This window comes from Labrus mixtus, chromosome 4, assembly GCF_963584025.1.
Source record: "Labrus mixtus chromosome 4, fLabMix1.1, whole genome shotgun sequence".
Taxonomy (NCBI): Eukaryota; Metazoa; Chordata; class Actinopteri; order Labriformes; family Labridae; genus Labrus; species Labrus mixtus.
This window is the reverse complement of record NC_083615.1, coordinates 23359890-23374395: the sequence shown is the minus strand read 5'-3', so window position 1 is coordinate 23374395 and position 14506 is coordinate 23359890. Positions and strand designations below refer to the sequence as shown.

Here is a 14506-nt window from a genome sequence, read left to right as displayed (position 1 = left end):
AGACTATAAAATGCATCGCAACCACCAATGCGAAAAGCGCTGATTGTTTTCCCACCTTTTTGTTTGTGCAGTTAATGTGTTTAGAGTCATAGAAAGGGAAGAAGGAGGATTAAGAGGATGACATTATGAAGACAAAAAGCAATGAAGAGGAAAGAGGAGCGAGAAAAAGGGCTCTGGGGGAAGAATGAGAGCCATGACCCACGGTATGACATAGTGCTCATGCTCTCTCAGCCTGTAGTCATTGAGATGTAAAACTATCACAAAGGCTCTTTCTGTTTCTCTTTCTTCTCCTCTGCTCTTGGCTTTTTTCTCACTCCTGCTCACTCCCTCTCTCTGCAGAACGGAGTCTTGTGGAGATTGTGTTATCAATATGTGTGCAGTGTGCACTGCAGGTGTTTAACATAACACCTTTCACACAGAGTGATGAGGCAATGCAGAGCTGTGCTGCTGTGAAAAAAAAAATCTTTTATGCAGCACTCTTACATGCATATTGCCCAAAATATGAAGTATTTCATTAATGCATTCATTCAAGTCATTGGAGGATTCTTTGGGTCGCAGATGTATGAGTGTAAAGTTTGTATGCAAATCTTAATTCTTTATGCACATCAGGCCATATCAGAGAGCCAGTTCAGAGCGGTTAACAGTGCAGACCTGAACACCTGCCACTGTGGTCACACAGTCAGTTGTGTTTCTTTGTCTGTGTGCATAGGTGTGTATACATTAACCAGGTTTTGCTCCTGGATCTGTCAAACACATTCGGCTTAGAGAAAGCAAGCAGTTAAAAAGAAATCACACCTTTGCCGTCACTAAGTAATAATAGAAGTGTGTCTGTCACAGGTTATTTGGAGGCACTGCAACACGTCTCTGTGGAAAAAAGACTTGTGTAGTGCGCTAATTACAGGAGGGTTTATAGTCTTTTATTGCAGTAACACGGCACTGCTGAAAACGCTTTTGATCCTGCTATCTTTCCTATGAGATAAAGGAACAATAAACAGTTTCACCCTCAGCCAGGATGACGTGTTAATCATACAGTCATCAACCTCAAGCCCTGCATGAAAAGGGATGACCTCATCCCACTAAATCATCAATGGCCTATCAGTCTACACATTTTTGACAGATGTGGCCACTATTAAACACACACACTTACATCGCTCCTTCAGGCTGCAGCGCTGCCTTTGTGGATCTGAGTGGGACATGTGTGCAATGATGTCATGTTTGAGAGGGTGAGGGATGGAGGGGGGCTCACATTGAGATGCTAATGTCCCCTAATAGTGAAGGGGACAGCTGGAGGGGCACAGAGGATGGCGTCATGTCTCTCCCGATATGAACCACAGAGGACAGGGATGGAGGGAGGGATGGAGGGGTGCAGGGTGCTCATTCAGGCAGATCAATGCCCCCAGGCTGTGTGTGTGAATGTACATGTCTGCTTTGTGCATGTGTGTGTGTGTGTGTGTGTGTGTGTGTGTGTGTATGTGTGCGCGTATGTGTGCATCCCCTCTCTATCAACAGACAAGTTAAAGCGGGCGACTGAAAGCTCACAGAGGCTGAAGCGCTCACTCACACACAGTGAAAGGAGGGAGGGGGTGAGCTTTTATTGACGAGGCAGTCAATTGTACCAGCAGCAGTGATGTAACAGCAGAGCTCCCCATTAACCAGAACAGCCAGGCAGGTGTTGTGTATCTCTGCTCGCTCGGTCAATATCTCTGGGATACCACATCCATTCATCTCTCAGCTCTCAGTGTCAGTTCACACAGCTATGCAGCTCAAAAAAAACAGGATTTTACCAAATATCTTAATAAAACCACAAAGGTTGTCATATATGTGGATAATAACTTGTAGCTTTACATTACAATGTGAATGTTTAGTTAGGAATCAACTAAAGAATGAAGACACACCACTCACAACCAGCGAACAAAGGAGGCCTGAGTGCTCGGCTCTGACAGGGTGAAGAGAGGGAAAAAAGCAGTTGCATAAGTGATGAAGTGGGCAGAGGAAAACGGAAAAAGGAAGTCACCGCTGGCTAGTGCTGCTGATGGCGACACAGTGCCCTCTTTCCCCGCTCTGTGTGTTTTCTTTCCAACCTAAAATTTGCTTTTTCTACTCTTTTTTTTTTTTTTTTTTTTTTTTACAGCATGTGTTCAGAATTGGGTTAGTCACTTCCCGTCAAAGTAGATTTTTCCAGAAAATTGCGATACATGAGGTAGCGCTCTGCAAAAAAGTTGAACTAGTCAGCTGAAAAATAAAAAGTTTGACGGGTATTTCCGGGTCTTATGATCTCATCTCTTCAGTGTTTAAGCAAAGGGGAGTTATAGCAGGAAATGTATTTCTGTTTATTTTGAAATGAAACTGTAGGGTCTGATATATACCATCTGTGATATATATTAAAATTAGGTTTCTCTCTTCAGTTTCATCTAGCATGTGTGTTAGCCCCTGTTGATTATCACATTGTGTTAAGGTGAACTCATCCGTCCCTGTTGACTCTCTGATGTCATCTTCATAGACAGCTGGGCTGGTGTGTGTCACAGGGTATTTTCAGTGACCTCAGTGTGAGTGTACCGTGTGCTTATGTGTATCTCTTGTGTGCGTTGATTGGAATGGACGGATGTGTCATAGTTGTCTTTTGGAGAATGTGAGGCCATGTCTCTACAGATTATATGATGATGTTTGTGTGTCTGTATGTGCGTCTATTCCATCTTTGACCGCACTCGGGGGAACACAATGAGCCAACTGTCATCAACATCACTGCCCTTCCTCACGGTCGTCTAGGCAACCTCAAGTAGAGCAGGGTCAGGTGACGAGGTGACAATAACATGCTATCTCCTGTGTGACTAACGTCCATTAGCTCCTGCTGTGTAGAGCTTTGACTACATGGAAGGTGTTTGTAATTGTGTTGACATAATGCCGCTGTAATGTAACAGCCTTAAAAAGCAGTCCAACGCACTCAGTCCTGCTCTCTTATCTCTGACCTCAGTCTCCTGTCATGCCAGTAACCCCTTACTCACTCTGTCCGCCAGTCTTCCTGCCGTTTAGATGTTTATTTAACGCCAGATGAGGTCATTTACAGTAATTACAGTTGTAATCATTAATCCAGACTCACACAGGAGATCAAACAACAAGAACATTTTCGGAAGTGTGTTTCATTCATGTGGTCACTTCCCTTCTTACACACTTTCTCTTCAGAGTTAAACACACACACAAACTCTGTCTCCACTGTGGAACGTCCTGTCTTCAGTCCTTCTAACAACTCTCTAACAATGTCCTCGTATATGAAGGGGAAATGTTTGCTGTGTGACGTAAAGCTTTTCCCGTTGATTTAAGAGTCTCCAGGAACACCCTGCTTCCTCACACAGATCTTGTGTGTATGCTCGTGGTGGGGGCTATATGTCCGATTTATTTTCTTTGTGTGTGTGTGTGTGTGTGTGTGTGTGTGTGTGTGTGTGTGTGTGTGTGTGTGTGTGTGTGTGTGTGTGTGTGTGTGTGTGTGTGTGTGTGTGTGTGTGTGTGTGTGTGTGTGTGTGTGTGGAGGCAGTTTAGGAACTGATAAACCAAGGAAGAAACCCTTCAAAGAATAACCCTTCCTCCCTCTGTTTTATGAATTAGTGAAAATGCAGTACTGCCCATAGAATCCTTAAGGACGCTCTAGTGGAAATTGTGCTGTACCAGTGCAGTCTATGGCCAAACTTTGAACTACAAACTAGCTATTTGGTCATAAAAGGTTAGATCAAATCCTCATGCCAGCACAGCAGCTATCGCTCAGACTCTCCCTTATTTCCTCCTTTAACTTGTAAGTCATCTGATCGCTCCTTCTGCATATCTATTCTTCCCTCCACTCAACCCCCCATGATGAGGGCTGATGTCATTGCTCCGCCGGTTGCCATTAATAGCTGGAAACAGACAGCCCTTCTTCCTTTGCTCTTAAAGGGACAGTGCACCCAGAATAGCATTGGTCACAAAGATGCACCCAACCTCAGGGCAAAAGCTGCTATCCCCTGAGAGTTTGCACAACTCTTCTGCAGCATTTTAGATCTCATACATGTTGAGTGCACAGTCCATTCTGCTGACACTGTGTGCTCTCTTTGTTTGTGTGTGTTAGCCAGCAGTTGCTACATGAATAGTGCAGCTGGGTGTGTGTTACAACAGAAGGCAATGTCCTGCCTGCACTGTGCTGTGTGTGCTACTTTAGACCAGTGATGTCATGTCTCACTCACTCTCACTCTGCGACTGCGTGTGTGTGGGTGTGTGGGTGTGTGTGAGAGAGGGTGTGTATGCACTACAGCCCAGATTGGGTCAGGCAGGGCTGAACCTAGATTAGGCTCTAATCTCCTTTGTGGGGCTCAGGGTTTCCTTGAAGCACTCCCCTCAATGCTACACACTCCTCAACAAGGTCATTACCCACTCCTCAACAAACACACACACACATACACACACTTAAACTCCCCTCCTCTGGTTGGCCTCCTCCCTGTAGTTATACAACTGCGGTACTGCAGAGTAATGATGAGTGTGGATATTTGTGTGTGTGTGTGTGCAGGATTGGGGGCAAACAAGACAGAACGAGTATTGAGCATTTGTTGACTACAAGATATGCGGCCGTCTAATCCGAGTAATACGTGTGTGCAATATAATATATATCTTGTTTGTATGTGTGTGCTGTGTGGTTGTCGGGGGAGGGGGAGGGGGAGGGGGGGATACTGGGCCTCTGTCCTGGCCCTGCACCTGTGGCCTCTCTCATTCCCCCACCCTGACGCAATGCACTGCTACAGGACATGAGCTCATGCAGGAAACAGAGCCACACACACACATATGCCAAAAGTGGAGCCGCCCGCCTCTTAAAGGGCCAGACACACACATTCCAGGCCGCCCCGCAGTTAACCTAACCTCGCACACAGAAGCACAGAGAGCCTCTATTTTGCTCCTGTTGCACTAACAGGATCCAGACATTGTAGCCCAGATTCACTTCTGAAAGCCTATAGAGCGTCAGTCTGCTCTGCTAACAGGAGTGCAATGATGAGAACACTGGAGTCTTTGCAGGGCCCCAAGTGTGTTTGTTGATTTCTCTGCAAAAGAAAAAAAAAAAAAACATTAGTGTACCTAACCAGTTCTCTCCACTCTCTTGTCTCTGCAGGAGGTTTTGCTGCTTTCTCCTCCTGTTTCCCCGGCCTGTGTGAGGGGAAACCCGCCACTGCTCTGCCCATGAGCTTGTCCCAGCCCTGCTTGCCAGTAGCTAATGTTGGACCTACTCGCATCCTGCCACACCTCTACCTTGGCTCACAGAAGGACGTACTCAACAAGGTAGATTTTATTTAGCTTTTTAAAATCTCCATTCAGTGAAAGTAAACTATCTCTTTGTTTATTAAGTGATAACAAAACCTGTAATTACCTTCATTTGTGTATCTGCAGGATCTGATGGCTCAGAATGGTATCACATACGTTCTGAATGCTAGCAACACCTGCCCGAAGCCAGACTTCATCAGTGAGAGCCACTTCATGCGAATCCCAGTTAACGACAACTACTGCGAGAAACTGCTTCCCTGGTTGGACAAAACTAATGAATTCATTGGTAAGATTCGCCATATTGCACTGAAGTTCAAGATTACTGGTTAAAAGCACAACAGGCACTTTAAGGAAGCAAATTAATCTTACGTTATGTGTTGAAGAATGCCATGATATTTGATACATCATATCCGCACATTGTTACGGTTAATAAACGCTCACGTGCAGCTTAGTTAACAATAGCGCCAGGTATAACACATCCGTTCATGTGACCCCCTGTACTGTTTCAGGAAATGTCAGTTTGCTTTCTATAGACATGGATTGTCTCCAGAGACTTTGTGTTCAAGTCGTGTATTCATACCTGTGTGTTTTTTCCCCTCCTCAACAGACAAAGCCAAGGTGTCAAACTGCAGAGTCATTGTGCACTGCCTGGCTGGAATCTCGCGTTCAGCAACCATCGCCATCGCGTACATCATGAAGACAATGGGCTTGTCATCCGATGATGCCTACAGGTACGCTTCCTCTTCCCATTCACCACCAGCTGATCTAAGGTGTCAGCTTCAGTAAAAGGCAACTCACTGTTGAAAGTAATGCTAGACGATTTTCTATACTTCCCCCCCAGTCGTGAGAAATTAAATTGTTTATTGGTGTCCAGGGTAACGTGTGAGTGTGTACAGGCTTCTTGACAACACTGGCACATGATTATGTTTCTGCACATTACAGAAACTGTAAATTCCCTTCCCTACTTCTTCTAAAGATGTTCCCATATATGTTTTGTATGATTTACTGTTAAACCTCTGCCTCATACTATTAACAAGTGGCATTGTTAAAATTGCTTGATGATGACTAATATTTTCCAACTTTTTTCCAATCTTCAGGTTTGTAAAGGATCGTAGACCCTCCATATCCCCCAACTTTAACTTCCTGGGTCAGCTTCTGGAGTTTGAAAAGGGTCTGCAATTACTGCAAGCTTTAACATCCCCCTGTGACGACAAGTTCTCTGAAAACAACACCAAGCAAAGCTCCGAGGTTAACGGAGTCAGCGCAGGATTTGAGATGAACGGCCACCGCAGCAACTATGACTCATCTGTTCCAGAGCCACACGTCCCCGCAGAACCCAAGCTGCCATCACCCACCTCTCTCCAGCAAGGCTTCAACGGCCTCCACCTCTCCGCAGAGAGGATCATGGACACTAACAGGCTTAAACGCTCCTTCTCTTTGGACATTAAGTCTGTATACTCCCCAAACAGTCCCCGCTGCCCCATCATGGCTCCTACGCACTCTGAAGACGTCCCCAAGCTGTGCAAGCTTGACAGCCCTGGAACAGGCACCTCCAATGGTGTGTGCTCCCAGTCTCCCGTCCTAGACAGCCCCAGCCCCTCAGATTCTCCATTCCCCTCACCGGGCAGTGGGGGCAGCATTGGAGGTCTCGGAGGAAGTGAAGGAAGCCATCGCTCTGGTTCTTCCTCATCCAGGCCCAGGAGGAAAACCAAACACTCTTCAAGTAGTTCCCCAATCCACTCCCAACTGCACCAACCTCCACAGTCCCTCAACCTGTCGCTGGACCACAAGAGCCCCAGTCTGGACGAGAACCTGAAGGGCTCCCTTCTCCTCTCACTCCCCTCCCTGCCCACCGTGGGGTCCGGGGCCATGTGGACCAAACACAGAGACACTGTCCAGGCCACCACTCCTGTCACTCCTGTCACCCCCACCACAGACGCCCCCTGGCACTTTGGGGCAGAGGAGGGCGGTGAGGGACGCATGGAGTTGGGAGGAGGAGGCGTTGGAGGAGGGGAGCAGTCGTCTGTGAGGTTCGGGAGCAGCTCGGCGTATGTGGCGTTTGGGTGCAGCGAAGGTGTGCGGTTACGAGACAAGTCCCAGAGGGAGAAGCCCTCGACAGCGCAGACGCAGAGAGACCACCGGGACTCCAAGTCATCTGGCAGTGTGAGCAACAATGGGCCGGCGTCAGACAAGCAGTTCAAGAGGCGCAGCTGTCAGATGGAGTTCGAGGACGGTATCTCCGAGACGCGGTCCAGAGAAGAATTGGGAAAAATTGGGAAACAGTCGAGCTTCTCTGGTAGCATGGAGATCATCGAGGTATCCTGACAGATAATGGACATGACTAAAGCTGTCCCTTAGTGGCTAAATGGACCTTGTTAGAGGGAGGCTTTTTTTTTGTCCTCCCCTCACAGACAGTGTTAAAAACTCTAACAGACGGAAGGACAAATAGATACGGAAGCAAAGAGCGTTCGCACTTGGACAGAGAGCAACCTTAAAACATTCAGAAATGAACGCACAAATTAGAAGAAGTCATGGGAGTTTGAGTTGAACAAACGGGGTGACTGAAGGTACTGAAACTGTTAATTTCCTTGCTCTATCGCGGATGAAAAGAATCAGCCCAGAGCAAGTGTCATGTTGCATCCTTACTATGAAGAATATCCTTATTTTGACAGAGTTTGGACACTGCTTGCCTGCGGTCAAACATGGTGTGCTTCAGTGGGTGTACAGCTTGTGATTTGAACCAAGCCTCCTCTCTCTTCATGTGTCAGAAAGCCTCAAACCTTGCACGGCTATGTCTGCCCCCCCCCCCCCCCCCCCCCCCCCCAACCCCTTCTCCTCCCTGGTGGTTCTGCCTGCTACAGACTCTTATTCAAAGTCAACAACAAAACCAGACCCCATAACAGCACCGTCTCCCCACATCCCCACAGCACAAGGCAGAGAAATCCCAAGGACTTAATTGAAAGGCGGTACTGTACTAAACCATGAATGATCCTCAGCATTTGGTTGCTGAAAGACTCTGAGTGATAGGCAGTGCCCCCCGATCCCCCCAAAGCACAGAGTGTCTTTCCTGACTTTGGCTCACTTGTTTCCAGTGTTAACAGCGTGATGGGACTGAGGTTTGATAAGATCCCCCAACCCCCCACCCATTGCTCCCAGTCACCAAGTATGGTCTCCACTGAGCATGCACCAGAAAGGCTGACAACAGACAGACAAAAACTATATATACAATATGAATATATATAGCAATTTTAATGGACTCCTAATGGACTTGTTTTGTTCAGTTATAGTTTTAATTTATTGTATTGGTTCATTCTGGTAATGAGAAATAATATAATGTTTTGTGGACTTCTTTCTTTTTTGTTTCTCTTATGTTGAATTATTATTATTATTATTATTATTATTATTATTATTTGCTGTATGGTATTTATGAACACACACAAACAAATACACACATTTATGAAATTCAATCAAGCAATATGTGCGGTTCCTTTTGGGGAGAGTGATGAATGACTTTGAATTAAATGCACTTTTCTGCTTTCTGATAACCAAGTTCAGCTCCCCTTCACACCCCAGTGACATGATACTCTATGAGGCAAGTGTAGTGCGTACTAATATAAAGCCTCTATTTTGTATTTGCAAGATAGTAGAGACACTCCAGCTAAGAGATAGGTCTATAAGAACAGGATCTCTGTTTTGGCTTATCTGCAGTGTTTTTTTCATGGACCTATCACAATTGAGGACTCAAGTGTTAACTAAAAAGGTAGTTTTAGTGTCCACACACATACTGATCACTCATATACAGTAAAACATCATCTTCCATTTTCATGAGCTTGCATCACAACAACGATATGCAAACAGACGCAAGCTCCTTAAGTTTAAGATTCATAGACTTGCAGAGTGTCCTCTCAGCGCAAGCATCAGTTTCTCTTTATCCTCATCGTCACACCAAAGCTGAAACGAAACAACACACACCCCAAATACTGTGTGCACTTAGACTTATTTTCACACATTTAAAGCTTCGGTTCTACACACATTCTTTTGTTCATTCTCAGGGGATCTTTCAGTGAGCCAAGCCCAGCACAGGGTAAACCGCTGCTGGTACATCAGCACAATGCATGTCCCAAAAGCTCCCTCACTTTTTCTCTTTTCTTTCTTTTTCTTATATTTCTTATTTTCCAAAGCTTTGATACAGAACAGCATAACAAAACAGAGACAAAAAAAGAGGCTCTTCATAAATTGAGGTGAAAAAATGAGAATTTTTCTCTCCTGGTGCGAGATGGTTATTTATTTATAGCATAAATATGTGTTTTTATTTCCCTTTGACCCACAATTAGCTTCTCTCTCTGTTGATCTCTGACTTTGACCTCGGGCTGCTGAAGAAACAGTAAGTTCAGATAGATTCCTGTGTCCACCCTGAGGATCAAGCATCCTCTCCTCTCCTCACCCTCTCTCCTATATTTTTAAGAAATGTTGTTAGAATTATTTATGACATGTAACAAAGATGATGCAGGCTGTCCCATTTGCTAAATTGTTGTTATTGAATTATTATGATATTATTATTATTATTATTATTATCATGTTGTGTAAATAGCAACGCATCTATGAACACTGTTGAATTTGGATTCGTTTTTAAAAGAAAATCCTGATACCTTAGGCTGCTTGACGCAAAAATACCTCAGGTTCTATTGAAAGGCTTTTCCTTCCCCTGTACATGTTTTGTGAAAATGAGACAAAAATACAGACATGACAAAATACAAACTGCTCTCTGCTTCTTTTTCTACTTCTTGTGTGCTTGCACGGGGGCTGAATGGGGCTGGGAAGGGAACTCCTCCAAACAGACAACACATTACAACATCCTGGAGTCTTGATATTGATTTTGTCTTTAAACAACTCCACTCTGACCACGCAGCACCATTGATTGATGTTTTTTTTTTTTTTACATCGGAGCCACGTGCTTCAGTATGCTGATGGGCAAATTAATTATTGAAAAGATCATTTGTGTTCAGTAAGCCTAGTACCTAATTATGACATTCATACAACAGTTCTAGTTGTATTGGACAATAGGAGAAGAAAACAATTGAACACACATGCTGTAAAAGTAGCTATGCCACGAAGTACGACGTAAAACCCTTGCACCTAAAATCATACCCTGTGGTAAAATTAAAAAACCATTAACAGCTAAATGAATGAAATTACGCAACAGCTTGTAATAATAATAGCTTAGATTTAAAGCGCCTTTCAAGAAACCCAAGGACGCTTTACAGCAGTAAAAAGGGGGGCAGTAATAAGAGACAACAACAACAAAACAAAAAAAAGCTGGGAGAATGCTAGCTTAATTTAGCTTAGTTTAAAGGCAGTTGCCTACAATCTCCCCTGAAGCTGTTTTAGTCAAATGTTGTCTGTTCACTCTGTTAAAGAATAAAGTTGGAAAAACAAGAGAAAGTGTGAGCCAGGCTAGCTTATTCTTTGTTTCCAGTCTTTAAATGAAGCTAAGCTGTAATACTACTAGCTTAGGCTTCATATTGCACAAACAGACATGAGTCATTTTAATTTGTATAACTCCTAAAGACAGCAAAATATATATATATATATATATATATATATATACTGTATATATATAGTGTATATAGATACATATTTCTCAAAAGTTCAAATGTGCTAAGTGAAAGTAAATTACCAAGGTATATAAACTAAATTTGTACAGAAGTAATGTACTCAATGTTCAGTGAAAGGTGGAAAAAGCATTATGACTAAGGGAAAGCAAAGTTTCAGACGGTGTTAGCCTGCTAGCTAACAGAGGACATATAAAGGTACAATGTGGGTTGATGTCTGGCAGGTGCCTCCATCAACATTCCAACAAGAGAAAGACACCTCCACCCCTCCTACACAGGAGAAATATTGAAGAATATTGATCAATTCATCTGAGACTGATAAAGGGACCGGTAGCATGCACCTGGTGTCTCATGTCTTTTCTTAGACTGAGTCAATGTCTGGTTTTATCCCTCTGCTTCACTGTCTAGCACACCCAACACACATTTATTACACATACACATGACTGGTTTATAAGTTTTCTAGTCTTGCAAGTCTTTCTTTTCCTGACTGTCTGGGCATGGGAGGGATGGGGAGGTGCACTGTTTGCCAATGTGTGATGTGTTTGAACACTGCTTACCTCAAGGGGATGAGAGAAGGAGGTGAGGTGGTGGTGTGTGTGAGAAAAAGAAGACAAAGAAAGGTATTTGCCCCCAGAGGACACAAGAGTCCACCACTGTTACAAGAAAACAGAGTTCAAATCCAATGCATGGGGGATTCATTGAGTCCCCTCAATGGTGGCTAGACTACAAAGGTAGTTTTGGTTTCATGATGTCATGGTGTAATGTCACTTTTTGCATTCAAACAACAACTTAACTCAACAAAGCATAAACATTTGGTTCAATCAAACTAGAACAACCAGTGTGTTGGGCATCAAGTGCTGGGGTTGATGCGGCAGGTAAGGGGTGCACTAATTTGATAAGGCAAAGCCTTTACAGTAAACACACACACACACACACACAAACCGTCACACACAATTAAACATGTAAAACCAGATGGCCTATAGCCTTTTTCAGCGAGCACAATGCTGTCTTAATGAGCATTTCACTGAGTCTAATACCAGACAGGCAAAGATAATGGCATTACCAGCATCTCCAGCTGAGTCTCTGCTCTTCAGTGTGTGTGTGTGTGTGTGTGTGTGTGTGTGTGTGTGTGTGTGTATTTATATGACCATCATGGGAATTCCCCGTGACAAGACCACCACTGTAATGGAATACAGAGTAAATCCCACTTTCTCACTTTCATTCACTGCGACATAAACAGCCTGCCAGGCATACTGGTGTGTGCATTTATCACCCGGATCATAACAGATAATCCTTTCACAACATGCTTCCTCTATACAAGTGTATGTGTGAGTGTGTGTGTGTGTGTGTGTGTGTGTTTCAAGGTGCCCTCAAATATTGATCTGACTCTCAGGTTACCTGCTATCTACAGTCTCTGCTTCGCTGTGCTGAAGTCTGCACTTCTTTGCAGGTTTCTTGTTGCCAAAGAGCTTTAGTCCTTTAGTGGCCTGGAATAGCTTTCTATTGTATTGTTCTACCAATTATTTAAGTTTATTAAATGTATTTTTAATCCTCTTTTCTGCAATTGCAATCTGAAACAAATATATGAAGTTATAATAACATCCATTCATCCATCCAGTATCTATATCCCTTTTCTCCATTCGGGTCGCGGAGGGCCGGAGACAATCCCAGCTGTCATTGGGCAAGAGGCGAGGTAAACCCTGGACTATCCGCCAGTCAATCACAGGCTAACCTAACGAGCATGTCTTTGGACTGTGGGAGGAAGCCGGAGGACTAAGAGAGAACCCACGCATGCACAGGGATTCATAATAACATATATCAAGTAAAACATAAATGGATGCAAATGTGTACATGTGAATACAGATTAATTGTGTGTGTTTGAATGTTGGCTCTATTGCCATATGTGCATCTCTCAACAACATAGGTTCTATTGTTATGCACACAAACAAGATATTTATGTGGGACGATGATAAGGGAATTAAGTGTTGTTATTCACTTATTTATAATGTGATGAATATGTATTTGTTTAGTCGATAAACCATCATGATGCCCTTAAAATAGCCTTGTTTTTATCCGTCACCAAAAAAACTGTGTAGAGTAGAGGAAAACTAGAAGAAAGGAATGTTTGGCATTTTGTCCAAGAAAAGCACATTAAATGATTTTTAGATTGAAAAAAGGAATGAAACAATATACTGTTCCAGCTGCTCAGTTCCAGTATGAATGTGTTTTTGAATCTGTGTCCCTAACCCTAACCCTTTTGACATGTGTGTATGTGTGTTTATTTTTTTCATGCAACTGAAGCTCATTTAAATCAAACTCAAAGTTGCCACATTTGCATGTTAATGAATGTGTGTTGCAAGTGTGCATTTGTAAGAGCGTGTATCCTCCCTCTCACAGGGCTGATGGGTACCAGACGTATCCATGCTGAGGGGCTGCCTGGCGCCTGCTCCCAGGCCGTCTATATGGAAACAGTTAGGAAGTGTTACGTCAGCAGAGTACGGAGGCTCACACACTCTCTGCTTTTCCACTTGTACACATGTGCACAACATGCTTCACTTTCATCGCCTTATGTTACTCCTTTTTGCACACTTTCATCTCAAACACACTCATTACGCTCGCTGGCTGCTCGAAAGTTGCGTCAGCACAGCATTCCTCACTTTTCCACGCGTCACTAAGGATGACTGACTCCAAACAGCATTTCTTGCCCTTTTTTTTCCATGGAAAACTCCTGTCCTTATATAACCCTGCAGTCTGGCAGATTGCTCGTACCCCTACTATCCCTCCCAAAGACTTCAACCTCTGTCTCATCCCTGTCCATCTCTCACGCAAGCGGGTAGACAACTTTGTGCTCTGTGGTCTTGTGGGCCGGGCAGCTTCTGGTTCTTCCCTCTCAAAGCCAGGCCAACAAGAGAACTGGAACAAACATGTGTGTCCAATACTCTCTTTTTGCTGCACGAGTCCAACTTTATTTCAGCTTGAATTGCAGCTCGCCACAAAGAAATAAGATGAATCAATTAATTTAGGGAGATTTGTGTGTTTTCTGCAGCAGAAGGAGTGTGTGTGTGTGTGTGTGTGTGTGTGTGTGTGTGTGTGTGTGTGTGTGTGTGTGTGTGTGTGTGTGTGCGCGTGTGTGTGTGTGTGTGTGCGCGCGTGCATGCGTCTGTGTGTCTGTGTGTGTGTGTGTGTGTGTGTGTGGTAAAGAGAAATCTCTGTGCAGCTCTGAGACTCAGCAGGCCTCAGGTAATTGAGTTTAATGCAGTTAGCGTTGTCATGGCCACCACCTGTGTATGACATATGGAGAGACAAGAGGGGGCGTCTAGACTGGCAGATCTGTGGAAAACAAAGGAAAGGTAGCGAGGGTGAGGTGTGGTGTCTGCAGCTTTTGATATGAACAAAAGACTCTCCAAAATGTCAGTCGGGGATCCACTTGATTAATCTTCAAGAACAACAGAGACGGGTCCAACATAATTTCCATCTATGGAGGTGATGCAGTGTGCAGAGGTTAGATTTGTGCAGCAAAAAGTCAACACTCGTTGTGATTACTCAGGCAGGTGTTGTGTAACTGTCTGCTGCCACCTACTGCTGCCTCCCTGTCAGACTCAGCAGCTTGTGTTTGTCCTCTG

The 14506-nt window shown here is 44.1% G+C and overlaps 1 protein-coding gene across 5 annotated transcripts in view; it reads left to right on the top strand.

The window, feature by feature from the left end:
* dusp8a (dual specificity phosphatase 8a) overlaps positions 1–10029 on the top strand; it is a 42815-nt gene extending 32786 nt beyond the window's left edge. For all 5 annotated transcript variants that reach the window (XM_061036481.1, XM_061036480.1, XM_061036483.1 and 2 more), the window contains 4 exons: positions 5123–5289; positions 5398–5557; positions 5879–6002; positions 6369–10029. In XM_061036481.1, the coding sequence (XP_060892464.1) occupies positions 5123–5289; positions 5398–5557; positions 5879–6002; positions 6369–7596 (1679 nt within the window). In that variant the 3' untranslated portion in view covers positions 7597–10029. The remainder of the gene's footprint in view (positions 1–5122; positions 5290–5397; positions 5558–5878; positions 6003–6368) is intronic.
* Positions 10030–14506: the final 4477 nt, after the last annotated feature.